The sequence below is a fragment of the Littorina saxatilis genome, linkage group LG2, assembly GCF_037325665.1.
Source record: "Littorina saxatilis isolate snail1 linkage group LG2, US_GU_Lsax_2.0, whole genome shotgun sequence".
In the NCBI taxonomy this organism is placed as follows: Eukaryota; Metazoa; Mollusca; class Gastropoda; order Littorinimorpha; family Littorinidae; genus Littorina; species Littorina saxatilis.
In genome coordinates this window covers 27,531,796-27,547,379 of record NC_090246.1, presented here as the reverse complement: position 1 = coordinate 27,547,379, position 15,584 = coordinate 27,531,796, and the positions used below count along the sequence as shown (strand labels likewise).

The following is a 15,584-nucleotide window of genomic DNA, read 5'->3' as shown; positions in this document are numbered from 1 at the left end:
CCCTTTTTTAAAACCCTAAGGCTTTTTTATAACTGCACGAAATTTTGTTTTGATGCTTGTTGTTTATAATTTAGCACAATGCAGAGAAACTGATAGTATTTTTTTGATATCTCAAGTCATTTAAAAAATATCAGGGATGAAAGTGAGTGATGTTGAATTTCATGAAAAAATGCCCCCCAAAATGGTATAACTTCTCAAGAATTTTTTTTCAACAAATCACTATCAGTTTCTGCAAAATAACACACTCAAGATGTATGCAAAGTTTCAACAACGCAACTTTATTAGAAAAAAAGCCTTAGCCTTTTGAAGTGACAAAAAAGTAGTTTTGAGAGAATGCACAAAACGTGAAGAAAATGGTGTTTTTTTTACACAAACGTTTACGAAACATGTAACAAAACAACACTGACAAAACAAGTCTTGCTTAGTTCCACAGAAAAACGGAAACTAAATTCAACAACCAGTGTTCTGCAAGCACCAAGAAACCTGTTCCAAGGTCACAATGATCAACTCTCATCCGTTATGTGCACGCTGCATAAAGTATGCCCATCCATAATTCCCAACTTGTTACCAGTGAAGCCTCTTATCTTGGACCTCTTTTGGACTTGCTTTGAATAATCAGGAAGTCATATAACGGTGTCCTTTACTTTTTATACTACAATATTTGGGTTGACTTCTGTGAATTGCCTTGCAATGCCATGGGTACTTTGAAAGCTCCTCTCCAGCTTCCACCTCTGCATCTGTATAGACAACATCAATTCAAAAATTAATATGTCTCAAAAATTAATATGTCTCAAAAAGCTGCGACTCTAATGACTGAACAAGACGGTGATGAGAGCGGTGTGTGTGCAGGTGCTGATGCTGACGCTGCAGAACGAGCCGCCGTCCCTGGACACCAGCGCCGAGGACAAGGACCAGTACAAGGGCTACAGCAAGATCTGCCGCAAGATGATCAACGAGTGTCTCAAGAAGGACCCAGAGAAAAGGTGAGCCTTGCTCACATAGACCAGTCATAGACACACACATGCATGCAGACATAGACATAGGAGCAACATAGACCAGTCATAAACACACACATGCATACAGACATAGACACAGACATATAGACATAGGAGCAACAAAGACCAGTCATAGACACACACATGCATACAGACATAGACACAGGCATATAGACATAGGAGCAACATAGACTAGTCATAGACACACACATGCATACAGACATAGACACAGGCATATAGACATAGGAGCAACATAGACCAGTCATAGACACACACATGCATACATAGACACAGACATATAGACATAGGAGCAACATAGACTTGAATATTATTTTATGAAGCTGGAGGGGGGGGGGGGGGGGTCATAGACCAGTCATAAACACACACATGCATACGGACATAGACATAGACATAGGAGCAACACAGACCAGTCATAGACACACACATGCATATAGACACAGGCATATAGACATAGGAGCAACATAGACCAGTCACAGACACACAAGCATACAGACACAGACATATAGACATAGGAGCAACATAGACCAGTCATAGACAGACACATGCATACAGACATAGACACAGGCATATAGACATAGGAGCAACATAGACCAGTCATAGACACACACAGGCATATAGACATAGGAGCAACATAGACCAGTCATAGACACACACATGCACACATAGACACAGACATATAGACATAGGAGCAACATAGACCAGTCATAGACACACACATGCACACATAGACACAGACATATAGACATAGGAGCAACATAGACCAGTCATAGACACACATGCATATAGACAGACACAGGCATATAGACATAGGAGCAACATAGACCAGTCATAGGCACACATGCATACAGACATAGACACAGACATATAGACATAGTAGCAACATAGACCACCGTCAGCACTGTCTTGACTTTGTAACAGCACCATCTTGACTTTGTAACAGCACCGTCTTGACTTTGTAACAGCACCGTCTTGACTTTGTAACAGCACCGTCTTGACTTTGTAACAGCACCGTCTTCAACGTATGATTACCTGTAGTACAGTGTAACCCCTCTTTAGAGAATGAACAAGGCTAAGGCAAGGCAATATTTATTTCAAAAAACCCCGAGGGTTACATGAATTTGAAAAAAATGACACTAAGCACAACAAGTCGCGTAAGGCGAAAATACAACATTTAGTCAAGTAGCTGTCGAACTCACAGAATGAAACTAAACGCAATGCAACGCAGCAAGACCGTATACTCGTAACATCGTCAGTCCACCGCTCACGGCAAAGGCAGTGAAATTGACAAGAAGAGCGGGGTAGTAGTTGCGCTGAGAACGATAGCACGCTTTTCTGTACCTCTCTTCGTATAACTTTCTGAGCGTGTTTTTAATCCAAACATATTCATATCTATATGTTTTTGGAATCAGGAACCGACAAGGAATAAGATGAAAGTGTTTTTAAATTGATTTCGACAATTTAATTTTGATAATAATTTTTATATATTTAATTTTCAGAGCTTGTTTTTAATCCAAATATAACATATTTATATGTTTTTGGAATCAGCAAATGATGGAGAATAAGATGAACGTAAATTTGGATCGTTTTATAAAAGAAATATTTTTTTTACAATTTTCAGATTTTTTAATGACCAAAGTCATTGATTAATTTTAAGCCACCACGCTGAAATGCAATACCGAAGTCCGGGCTTCGTCGAACAATACTTGACCAAAATTTCAACCAATTTGGTTGAAAAATGAGGGCGTGACAGTGCCGCCTCAACTTTCACGAAAAGCCGGATATGACGTCATCAAAGACATTTATCAAAAAAATGAAAAAAAGTATGGGGATTTGATACCCAGGAACTTTCATGTCAAATTTCATAAAGATCGGTCCAGTAGTTTGGTCTGAATCGCTCTACACGCACACACACACACACACACACACACACACACATACACACACACATACACCACGACCCTCGTCTCGATTCCCCCCTCGATGTTAAAACATTTAGTCATAACTTGACTAAATGTAACAAAAAAGATATGTTATCACAGAAAATCTGAAAAATCAAGGTCTTGAAAGAGACGGAACATTAAATTGGGAGGTCTTGAAGGGGAGGTTCCACTGTACAGTGAACTCGGTACAATTGCCAAGCCATAAAAGATGGGTTGTTTTGCTGACTGGTGGAAAGTTGCTGATCACTTTAGATAGTTACCTCCCTATAGTAGTTTAATGTTCAAAAATAAAAGGAATTCTTACTTAAAATCGTTAGATACACAAACGTTATTTGTATTTTTGACCAAAAGATGACATTTTACACAGATGGAGACAGGCAGTTTTCCCCCGAGACCGCACCAGCAAACTAGCACAAATATAAATAACATGGAACCAGTAAGAGTCCAACTCAGTACTGATTTTGTTGTTTTATCAGCGGAAAAAAACCGCTAGTTCTAAAAATCAACCGGTAGCCAAATTTCAGCTGGTAAAATACCGGTAATTACCTGTTAACGCCAATACTGAATAACGTATAATTATTGACTCATCCTTGAAAAGCTTTGGCTTGTGAGCAGTTTCTGTGACTGCCACTGATGTCTTGTGTTTTACTCCGTGTGCAGACCGACCGCCAAACAGCTGTTGAAACACGAGTTCTTCAAGAAAGCAAAAGTAAGCATGATTAAGAGTAAGATTTCCTGCACTGTATGCTTATGCTGTTTATGTTAGTGTTACAGAAAGACGTTCCATAACTGGTGAATATAATGTCTTCAGAGTTTTGCTTTGTTTTAGCTGGAATAGATAATGTTTGGAAATGACTGGGTTTGTGGGCTATGAAAGAGTATTATGACTATTATGAAGTGGGTAACATTGCAGCTGATAAGTTTTATGCATTTATGTTGAAACTTTGTGACAAGAAGTTAACATGTTGTTCATTTTATTGACAGGATCATGAATACCCGAAGAAAACTTTGATACAAAAAGTTAACATGTTGTTCATTTTATTGAAAGGATCATGAATACCTGAAGAAACTTTGTGACGAGACGTTAGCATGTTGTTTATTTAACAATAACAATAACAACACTTTATTGTCCATTAAAATGTTACATAAAAAATGGAAAATTTTATTGACAGGATCTTGAATACTTGAAGCAAAACACTGAAACTTTGTGAGGAGACGTTAACATGTTGTTCATTTTATTGACAGGATCGTGAATACCTGAAGAAAACACTGAAACTTTGTGACGAGACGTTAACATGTTGTTCAATTTGTTGACAGGATCATGAATACCTGAAGAAGACACTGAAACTTTGTGACGAGACGTTAACATGTTGTTCAATTTGTTGACAGGATCATGAATACCTGAAGAAAACACTGAAACTTTGTGACGAGACGTTAACATGTTGTTCAATTTGTTGACAGGATCATGAATACCTGAAGAAAACACTGAAACTTTGTGACGAGACGTTAACATGTTGTTCAATTTTTTGACAGGATCGTGAATACCTGAAGAAGACGCTGAAACTTTGTGACGAGACGTTAACATGTTGTTTAATTTGTTGACAGGATCATGAATACCTGAAGAAAACACTGAAACTTTGTGACGAGACGTTAACATGTTGTTCAATTTGTTGACAGGATCATGAATACCTGAAGAAAACACTGAAACTTTGTGACGAGACGTTAACATGTTGTTCAATTTGTTGACAGGATCATGAATACCTGAAGAAGACGCTGCTGGCTGAGGGCATCTCTTTGAAGGCTCAGAAGGTAGAGAAACTGCTTCTCATGCACTTGGCAACATGTTCTCCGTGGAAAAGAGGGGATCAGCATCTCATTCTCATAGCTTTCGGGTCTTACTTGTACTATGCTTCATACATGGTTAACATACATGGTTATACATATTTATGTTGGTTAACATACATGTTTACACATATTTATGTTGGTTAACATGTTTACACATATTTATGTTGGTTAACATACATGTTTACACATATTTATGTTGGTTAACATACATGTTTACACATATTTATGTTGGTTAACATACATGTTTACACATATTTATGTGGGTTAACATGTTTACACATATTTATGTTGGTTAACATACACGTTTACTGTACACATATTTATGTTGGTTAACATACACGTTTATACATATTTATGTTAGTTAACAAACATGTTTATACATATTTATGTTAGTTAACAAACATGTTTACACATATTTATGTTGGTTAACATACATGTCTTAAAAGGGAGGAAGTCTACAAGGGGAGTTCCTCTGGAAACGTTTTTTCTCAGTTTGACCTCGCCACGCAGTAGGCCGTCCTCTCCTGAATTGAAAGTGTTTTGGTGGTGAGATGCACTTGCTCTGTGTAAACATGTGAAACTTCTCACAACAGTGAGGGTTTCTTGTAAGGGCGATTGCATTTTCTGAGAGAAAAGGAGCTCCATTAATGTGCTGAAAATCATACCAGTAACCAACCTAGGTCAGTTGCGTGTTGGTCATTATTTGCAAACATATACTAGCAGACGATGTGCCCAAGAAGCCTCAAACAGTAGTGATGAAGCATGTCATTGACTGCATGACTAACAAGAGAAGATAATCATACCCTTTGAGGTGGCAACTGATTTGATGGGTGCTGAATGTTGTATCCAGGTAAATCGTGTGCCTGCATACCCCCGCGGGTTAGGGGGAGTCCCATATTGGTTGGGACGAGAAAGAATTTGCCCGATGCTCCCCAGCATGTCGTAAGAGGCGACTAACGGATTCTGTTTCTCCTTTTACCCTTTTTAAGTGTTTCTTGTATGTAATATAATCAATTTTTGTAAAGATTTTAGTCAAGCAGTACGTAAGAAATGTTAAGTCCTTTGTACTGGAAACTTGCATTCTCCCAGTAAGGTAATATATTGTACTACGTTGCAAGCCCCTGGAGCAAATTTTTGATTAGTGCTTTTGTGAACAAGAAACAATTGACAAGTGGCTCTATCCCATCTTCCCCCTTCCCCCGTCGTGATATAACCTTCGTGGTTGAAAACGACGTTAAACACCAAATAAAGAAAGAAAGAAAGTGTGCCTGTATCTGTTGTTGGTGGGTGCTGGACATTGTAATGTATCCAGGTAGGACGGGCGCAGTGGCCTAGTGGATAAGACGCTGGCCTCCCAAGCGGAAGGTCGTGGGTTGGAATCATGGCTGCGCCTGGCGGGTTAAGGGTGGAGATTTTCTGATTTCCCAGGTCAACTTATGTGCAGACCTGCTAGTGCCTTATTCCCCTTCATGTGTATACGCAATCACAAGACCAAGTGCGCACAGAAAAGATCCTGTAATCCATGTGTGAGTTGGGTGGGTTATAGAATAAAATCACAAAAATACCCAGCATGCATCCCCCGAAAGCGGCATGTGGCTGCCTGGATGGCACGGTAAAATCGGCCATACACATTAGTGCAAAAACAACAACTAATGTACGTCGGAGTTTCAGCCCATGAACGCAGAAGAAGAAGAAGTATCTAGGTAAATGGTGGTATTGTATCTGTTGTTGATGGGTGCTCAACATTATATCCAGGTAAAGCGAGTGCCGGGATCCAGCGGGCGACTGCACAAGACGCAGGACGGAGGGTGGGAGTGGTCGGACGACGAGATGGACGAGAACTCTCAAGAGGCAAAGGAGGCGGTGCGCATGGGAAGGGTGAGTCCTTGTTGCCTAGAGCAGCGCTCCCTGCAAAAAGTGCAAGTATGCTGTGCCTCCAGGGAAACTCGCTGCACAGAGTCCCACGATGAGGTAAGTTAGTGGTGTTGGTCATGGGAGAGTGGCCCAGGTGACCAGCGCTTTGCTTCCACCCCATCACCCTCGCTGCTGTGTGCGAGGCTTTCTCCACATAGACTGGTTTGGGGTTTGAATGACAGGATTTGGCTGCGCTCCCTAGGAGTTTCACATCTGTCGATCTCACCGCTGTGTGGGAGGCATTCTTCATCAGGGGCTCACATCCACATCGGACATCGGACATACACGGATATATTTTCCAAATTTCCTATACATTTTTTCATGCAAGAGGACATATGTCCTATTGTTTTTGTCACAAAGTGGTCATTGTCATTTGATCCGGACATTGTCAGTACTTTCTCCAATTTACAGTAGTTTGATTTGCTATTTTATCGATGTTTTGCGAAGCAATGCGTCTCTCCAAGCAGACAAAACTTGGGGAGACTTTATGTGCTTTTTATAAAGAAGAGCTTCCAAGGGCTGCAACTCTGAATGCTCCAAGCTGGTTGACGGTTGCCCCCATTCGCGTTTTTTAACGTTTCAAACGTCCTATTGATTTATTTTTGTTCAGGACAAATGTCCTATCACTTTTGCATTGTCCAAGACATTTGTCCTATGCCACCTCTCATGGATCTGAGCCCCTGCTTCATGTAGACTAGTTTTGGGGGTTTGAGTGACACTATTGGGTTGCGCTCCCTGGGAGCCTCAGTATTCTGTCTGTTGGTTTGCCAGACTTTTTTTCACCATTCGTGGAAAATGACGCCAATAACTACAGTAATTTAAAACAAAATTCCAGAAACTCTTGTGGTCATTTTGGCAAATATACCGAGAAAAAAAAATGTTTGCAACATCCCAGGCATTTGACCTGTCCTGACAACAGGTAAGCTCAGTGTTTTTTTTCTACCTGATTGCTATCCTGGGTTAGTGTTGTCCTGAAAAGGGAGGTTCCACTGCAGTTCCTTTGTTGCGTTATGTGGGTTGTGGATACACTTTTGTTGTTAGAAGTGTGCTGTTTTGGTCATCACGCATTTACAGTTGCACACACCTGGAAAGGAACAGGTTGGGCGGGCCCTCCTGGAACAGGTAACTCAACAGGTTACAGGTGGTACGCATACACAAAGCTTTGCTTTTTTTGGTATTTTTTTTGTGTTTTCCTTTTTTGTTGTTGTCACATATTTTGTTCTGCTACTGCTAAGTTAAGCCTACCCACTCAAACTTTTTTTCCTCTGTACATACCTCATACCTCATTTGTAACTTGTAATCATCAGTAGATTAAAGTATTCCAGCTCATTGCTTTGTCCATAAGACAGTCGGACATACCAGCCTAAATGTTTGAATGATATATTTGGTAGTGATAACACAGGCACGCACATTATAGGCACAATGAGTGCAGGCAGACAGGCTCACTGTCTCTCTCATATTCTCTGTCTGCAGAATGACTACTAGGATAATTTGGATATGATAGGATATTTCAATTGACTAGCTTTGCATTTAAATATCGGAGGTGAGAATTTTATTAATGTTTTTCTTTTACTATTTGTTGTTGTATATGAAAAAGGAATAAACTAGCTTTCATTTAGATTTCACTTAGTGGTTTACAGTTGACACCCATGATGTTGTAATTGTCGCTCCGCCACTATGTGTTGTTGTAACAGTTTGAAGTTGAGCTTTGTACAGGTGTTGTTGACACAGTGTGTGACCTTGGTGCTGTCCCCTTTCTGTTGCAGTCGCCCAGGATAAAAAATGCGCCCAGTGAGGTACGTTAACCTAGCGTTTTGCAGGTTATTCATTCTCTCTCAGCTTTCTTTCATATGCTAGGCTGGGTAAAATGAAAACTTTGCAGCTATGATTGTATTGATGAGTTCAATTTAAGGGGAGGTGGGCCAATGCACTATGTTTTTTTTATTTGAATGTTTTATTTTGTTTGAGTGTTATTTTATGAAAGAAATGAATAAACAATGACAAAGAATAGTCACTTTTTGTATTTTGGGTTGCTGGTTTTTGTTTTACGGGACAAAAACAGTCAAATACAGACAAAAGTGGAGTACAGGGGGATATATTTCAGCAGATATGATTGTCACACTTCTAATTATTGTTATATTTTATCTTTCTGGGTATGCTCTAGGGGATTACGAAGCAGATTTTGATTGTTATATTTACATTTGGAGTTAGGGACATTTCTTTGTTACAACCGTAAAACTTTAGGGTAACCCCTGCAAAAATTTTGTTTGAAATAACCTGGTTATGACTGTAATACAATGGCAACAAAATCCTTTCGTAATCCCCCAGAAAGTGATATTCTGCACAAACTGCACAAAAAGTTATTGCTCTAGCTAAATTACAGCCAGAGAAATCGCAACACCACAGATGCAACTGCCGCAAAAATGGCTGACATGAGAAAAACGACGTTGAAGATAAACTATTCAAGTATTGTCTTTATTGACACATAAATATGACACTTTAGACAAAAACACAGACACACATGCATTTTAGGTATGTTATGAGACCATTATCTGCAAAAAAATTTAAAAAAGGGTTTTGATCAATTTGTTCATTTTGCACTGGCCCACCTCCCCTTAAAAACAAAAAAGCAACATCTCTGATGAGTAAACAACTTCATTTCATTTTCACAACCTTTATCGTTTCAAACCTGTATTGTTTGTTATTCCAGCATAACCACAGCCTTAACTAGAAATCTGTCAATTAAATCTTATGAAGAGAGGGATTGTACTCAGAGAAACAGCACTATCATCAGACATGGGATTCTGAAATCATTTTATTTGTACTGAATATATACTTACATGTATCTATACCTACCTAAAAGGGTAGCTGAATATATATCCCCTCAAAATTCTCTTGTTTGCCTTAAATGTGCTGTAATCACATCGTTGTAATATCGGACGACACACACACACACAAAAAGTGCTGAACAATAAAACTAAACAAAGAATCCACTCACGGTCTTCCAACAGGCGGCAAGTCGTAGGGGTCTGGCGGGTAGTCCCTGTAGCCGCCTCCGAAGCTTCTGTCGCGGCCACGCAGTGACGCAATCTGTCGCTGCAGCTCAAACGTGTTCATCTGCAGCTGGGACTGCAGGTAGCGCATCTCCTCCCTGTAGCCACCACCTCCCCCTCCCCTGGAGGCTCCACGACCACCCCTAGGTCCCACGTCCCGACCGTCTCGGCTGTCCCGACCAAAACCACGCCGCATCGACTTTTCGTTCATCTTCTGACGTCCTGTCATGACCCCTCCCCTGGCGCCGCCACCTCCGCGACCCCCTGCTACAGCTCCTCGACCCCCTGTAGCATCAGAAACCAGCAAGTTTTGTTAGACTTAGAATCGAAAATTTTATTGTAAATTTTCATTTAATAAATATACCTACCCGAATCACATGTAGCATTGACACTATCGGAGATGCTAGGTTCTGAAAAGGCTAACCGTCTAAGGGAAGCAACCCCAACCACAAAAAGTGTAAACGTAGCCATGGTAATGACCATACACCCGGGGAGTTACCTCCCATCGTGCATGCCATGTCACTACTGCTACTGAACACGTGGCTCATATCATTCGACCTAAAGAATAAATTCTCCAAATCAAAAGCGGGGTTGGCGGGAGGGAATATACTATGTGATTCGGGTAGGTATATTTATTAAATGAAAATTTACAATAAAATTTTCGATTAAATTACATATTCCTACTCCGAATCACATGTAGCAGATTGCAACAACAAGGCGGTGGGAAAGAAAAATCTAACTCACTCAAAAAACCTTGCCAAAAACCTGGACCGCTGCCAAAGAATCAGGGAGGTCCCAGTGGGAAAGAAAATCTAACCCACTCAAAAGCCCTTGCCAGGGCTGGCCCACTGCCAACAGGCAGTGAGGGAACCAAGGAAAGTCCTGATTGACAGCCGAGAAGTATCTCAGGCAAAGCGAAAGAGACAACCTCAGAGATCCAGAAAGCTGTGCTCAGCACTTCTTCCAATCTCCTAGCCGTAAAAAACAGCACAGGAATAGACCCAAGCCTTGGATTAAAAACCCTGGCGAGCCAAGGGAAAGACAAGCTTCCCCCCCCCCTTTTATTGGAAGGAAATGCTAATGTCCTGAGAAGATCCGTGCGTAAGGTTGTCCCTTCAACTGAGAAGGACGAACCCCCGCGGTGACCTTAAGACAACCATGCCAAAGTCTGCAAACCTTGGGATGTAGTAAAGCCCAAAAGGCTTGTGAGAAAGAAGTCAGCTCAAAATAAGAGTGACCAATCCCCACGAAAGAGCGAGAGAGAGACATCCAAGCACTAAGTACCAGAGTCCACCTCGAAGAGAAAACTCACAAATAGAAGGTCGCCAGTCATCCCCTACCAGTCCCTGCGAACGCAGGGAGAGAGGTAGCACCCGACAGCAGCCACTTACGACTGTGCGTAAGCTACCGGAAGTGAGGACCCACGGTGGTCAAAGACCGATGTGACTGGCAACCATAAACAAAATGGCTAAAAGCCAGAATGTTCCCAAAACAGTCTGCTTGAAGGTAATCGAGAGTGAATCAAAAACCGAAAGCAGAAAACCAAGACTGGTAAACGTAAACCGTGAAGCCAGCCAGCCATAAGACTCCCGAAACCAGAGTTCTCAGGGAAAAAACAGGCAGTTAACTTCCTAGCCAAATCAAGAGCCTACCTGAGTTTGGCCAGAAACCCAGAGCGCGTCTGTCCCTGTCTGAAGACAGAGTCCAACGCGGAGAAAAACGGACAACCGCCCTAGACAAAGTTGCCTTTGTAGCCGGGCGACTGTAAGGAAACCCGACCCAACGGACGTCATCCGGACTCGCCTCATACTAAGATGAGGAAGAAGAGAGGAAAGGCCCAAGACTGAAGTCACAGGAACCGAACCTTAACTAAACCTCTGCCCGAAGGAGAAGAGTAGCCAAAACCTGAGAGAGAGGAGGAAAGCCACAAAGAACTACTCCTCAAACATCCATTGTCCAAGACAATGCCCCCTCAGGAAAACCTGAATGTTACTTCCGAGGCCAACTCAAGTGAACCTTAAGTTTGGACGAAACACCAGAACGCGTCTGATCACTAGAGAAAGACAGAGTCCGACTCGATGAAAGACAACAAGGACCAAAGTCCGAACGTTTGTGGCCAAACAGGGGTAACCTGAAGCCAGAGAACCCCACAAGCCACAAGAAACAGGAAGGCAACAACCACCATCGCCGCAACGTGGAATGGCTGTTGCCCGGCCAAGGCTGCCTATTGGCTGCCAGCTTAGCTTACCAGAGGAATGAGCATGCTTCTGCTAAGCATGTTTCTGAGTATGCTAGCCCTACCTTCCTTCAACCTTTGTAAAGCAGTCAGAGACCTGGTGATCTCTACTCGACTGAATCTCTACTGCAGGCAAAGTTTAAGCGACTCTCTTTGACTGTTCAGGGAACTGAGAACGCGAAAGAAACGAGTCCCTCCGACACCCGCCGTACGAGCGTAGAGAAGGAAGGGCAGCCTCATCTGCTCCATGCTCACCCTAGCAAGGGCTGGCCAACAGAGTAGAGAAAGGAGGCAAGTTCCAAAGGCTGAATAAGCAAGAAGGAACAAAAGGTGAAGCCCGTGTAGCCGAAGCCAGCCAAGGCTGAGCATGTTCCGGAACTGAACCATAGTAGAAACAGCGGCAGAACCAAAACACTAGAGATACCACCTTCGGGAGGAGATGGCCTAGCCAAAACCTGCAAACCGTGGTACCTCAAAAGGTGACTAAGGAACCGGAAGTAGAAAAAACATCCTATCTTCACGGAACGGAAGTCCGACATCGACAACAAAGTCAACCAACAAGGAAGCCACCAATGTCGATGCACCCAAGGGAAATCCTGAGCCGAAGCTTGAGCTGCGACGGAAATCCAGAACGTGTTCGATTGCTGACTAAAGACTGAGAACCAGAATAGCTCAGCTACGAACGCAAACCGAAGTCACAGTTGCTGGTGGTAAACTGATGAATGAGATGACCGGAAACCGGAAAACCATCCAACCGGAAAAAGACCTGACTTATCCCCCTACTGACGGTCGTGAATAGGGGAAACGTCCAGGGCCACCCGAACTGACTAGGCAGTAAACGCAACACCCAACAGGTAAAGTGAAGACTGCCCCGGCTGAGGCTAAAAGCCTAAATGCCCGTAGGCCAGCCGCTGTTCCTCACCCACCGACCTCCGAAGGAGTGTCAGGGAGAGGAGAAGTGTATCCGAACAGAGCCGGAAATGCAGCAGACAAAACCGCGAAAAACGGAAGCGAAAGATGCATAGAGTAGACTGAGGCCGGAAGCCCGAACGCCCGTAGGCCAGTCCTCTGTCAACTCCAGTCAAAACCGCAACGTGTACTTGAAATGGAGGACTTATGCTTCCAGTAAAACCGGAAACACCACGCCGATAACGGCTGCCGCACTGGTGAAACACAAATGCCCACGACGGAACAAGAGTGAGACAGAACAGAAGAGGACTGGGGTCGGAACCCGAACGCCCGTAGGCCAGTCCTCGGTCAACCCCAGACAAGCCACTACGTGCGCTTGTGATGGAGAACCTATGCTTCCAGACAGGAAGTGTAGGAGGCCGAAGCCCCGCCCGGGAAAACCTTCGACGTGACCTCTGCCGCAGCTAAGAGGACAGCGATAAGCCTTTTTCCCAATAACCAGCACGTGTGGAATCGCTGACGACAGACTGAATGTCCGACACGACCGGCGAAAAAACCGAAGTCCACGTACTGGTGGAAGGCCGGTGAAACGGCATAACCGGAAAACCGGAAATCCGTCCCCCCCGACGTCGTCCTAACTCATGCCTCGATCAGGCTAAGAGAGAAAAGACGACAAGTCTGCAGCTGCAGGAACCGGAACGGCAGTCGACGCGACAACCGAAGGCTGAAACGCTGACTACATCGGCCAGAGCTGAGACACCACCTGCCCGAAGGGCTGGCGTTGCTCCTCAGCTACCGACATCCGGGAGGAAGTGGAAGCGAAAGGAGCAGTAAATCCGGGCGGAGCCGGAAAGCACCAGACGAGACCGCGAACAGCGGAAGCGCCGAATGCGAGGACGGAGGCCGGAAGCCCGAATGCCCTAAAGGCAACGTCCGGTCAACCCCAGAAACGACCACAGCGGGTGCGTACGTCAGAGGACCTATGCTTCCAGCAAGTGCCGGAAGAGCAGCGCCAGAAACGGCTACCACCATTGCTCGGCCACACAATGGTCTTCGAGGAAGCCAGGGTGTGACTGAACAGAGGACGAATGCCCGGGGGGCAACGTCCGGTCAACCCCGGAAACGACCACAGCGGGTGCGTACGTCAGAGGACCTATGCTTCCAGCGAGTGCCGGAAGCGCAGCGCCGGAAACGGCTACCGCCACTGCTCCGCCATACAATGGTCTTCGAGGAAACCAGGGTGCGACTGAACAGAGGACGAATGCCCGGGGGGCAACGTCCGGTCAACCCCGGAAACGACCACAGCGGGTGCGCACATCGGGGGACCTGGTCAACCCCGGAAACGACCACAGCGGGTGCGTACATCGGGGGACCTATGCTTCCGGCGAGTGCCGGAAGCGCAGCAGTCGGAAACGGCTAGACAACTCCGGAAACGACCCCAGCGGGTGCGTACGTCGGAGAAGTAGCCGGAACCAACTGCCGCCATTGCTCAGCCACACAATGGTCTTCGAGGAAACCAGGGTGCGACTGAACAGAGGACGAATGCCCGGGGGGCAACGTCCGGTCAACCCCGGAAACGACCACAGCGGGTGCGCACATCGGGGGACCTGGTCAACCCCGGAAACGACCACAGCGGGTGCGTACATCGGGGGACCTATGCTTCCGGCGAGTGCCGGAAGCGCAGCAGTCGGAAACGGCTAGACAACTCCGGAAACGACCCCAGCGGGTGCGTACGTCGGAGAAGTAGCCGGAACCAACTGCCGCCATTGCTCAGCCACACAATGGTCTTCAGTGAAGCCAGGGTGCGACTGAACAGGGGTTTGCGGGTCGTGAACCCGCCGAAAAGAGCTGTGTCCCAGCAGGGACTGTCCGACGGCCTCACGAGGGCCTGTGGACCAGCTCGACTTACTTGAATCGCCAACCACAGCGGTAGAAGACGAAGAAGCAAAACATCCGCCCTAGACAACGTCTCGGCCGGAAGCGACAAAGAAGCCAACAAGGTGACGTCGCCCACAGACAGCGGGACCAACGGAAAACGCAGGCTAGGAACGCGAAAAAATTTCTTCACAAAGATACGCAGACACCTGCAACACCTGATCTGCTAACGGCAGAGAAGGCGAGGAGAAGAAACAGGACATACAACAGTATATGACTGCCCCACAAAGTGTTTGTTCGAGGCAGAAAGAGTAACGAACAAAACATAACAAACATGTTAAATCCGAAACCACGACCAGTCCTACGGACTGGTAGATACCTGCTAAAGCCTAGCCATGTAAACCACTGTCAGCAACGCTGATACACAAAATGGCGGCCAAGCGATAAGTTACTGGACAAAATTTAGAAGTCCAAAACGGACGAAAATTAAGCAATAACAAAAATTCCTGTCAAAGTAATGACGAAATATGAAATGGCTTACCAACTAACAAAGCAGAAGGCAAAACGCAGGTAAAGTAAGGAGAACCTCACCATAACATAGGCCTAGCCACATAAATAAGCTGTCAGGAAAGCTGAGCAGCCGAAAGTGGCGGCCACAAGATAAGTTACTGAAAAGCATTTAGGAGTCCAAACGGACAAAAAGTCAGCAACTATAGATAAATTCCTGTCAAACCAAAGACAAGAAGGAACAAGCTTACCAACTAAACAAAGCAGCAAGCAAGTAAGAAGGTAAATT

General features: G+C 44.4%; 2 protein-coding genes across 2 annotated transcripts in view; one reads left to right on the top strand and one right to left on the bottom strand.

Annotated features, from left to right (window-relative positions):
* The window catches only part of LOC138958646 (nucleolin-like), a 28,680-nt gene that overhangs the window by 1,361 nt on the left and 11,735 nt on the right, over positions 1 to 15,584 (bottom strand). Inside the window, exon 9 of the mRNA XM_070329863.1 lies at positions 9,714 to 10,053. Within this exon, the coding sequence (XP_070185964.1) occupies positions 9,714 to 10,053 (340 nt within the window). The remainder of the gene's footprint in view (positions 1 to 9,713; positions 10,054 to 15,584) is intronic.
* LOC138957882 (serine/threonine-protein kinase OSR1-like) lies at positions 795 to 9,446 on the top strand. Its single transcript, XM_070328923.1, has 6 exons — positions 795 to 983; positions 3,617 to 3,665; positions 4,706 to 4,765; positions 6,557 to 6,679; positions 8,482 to 8,511; positions 9,426 to 9,446. The coding sequence occupies exons 1-6, from the start codon at positions 829 to 831 to the stop codon at positions 9,444 to 9,446; spliced, it is 438 nt and encodes a 145-aa protein (XP_070185024.1). The 5' UTR covers positions 795 to 828.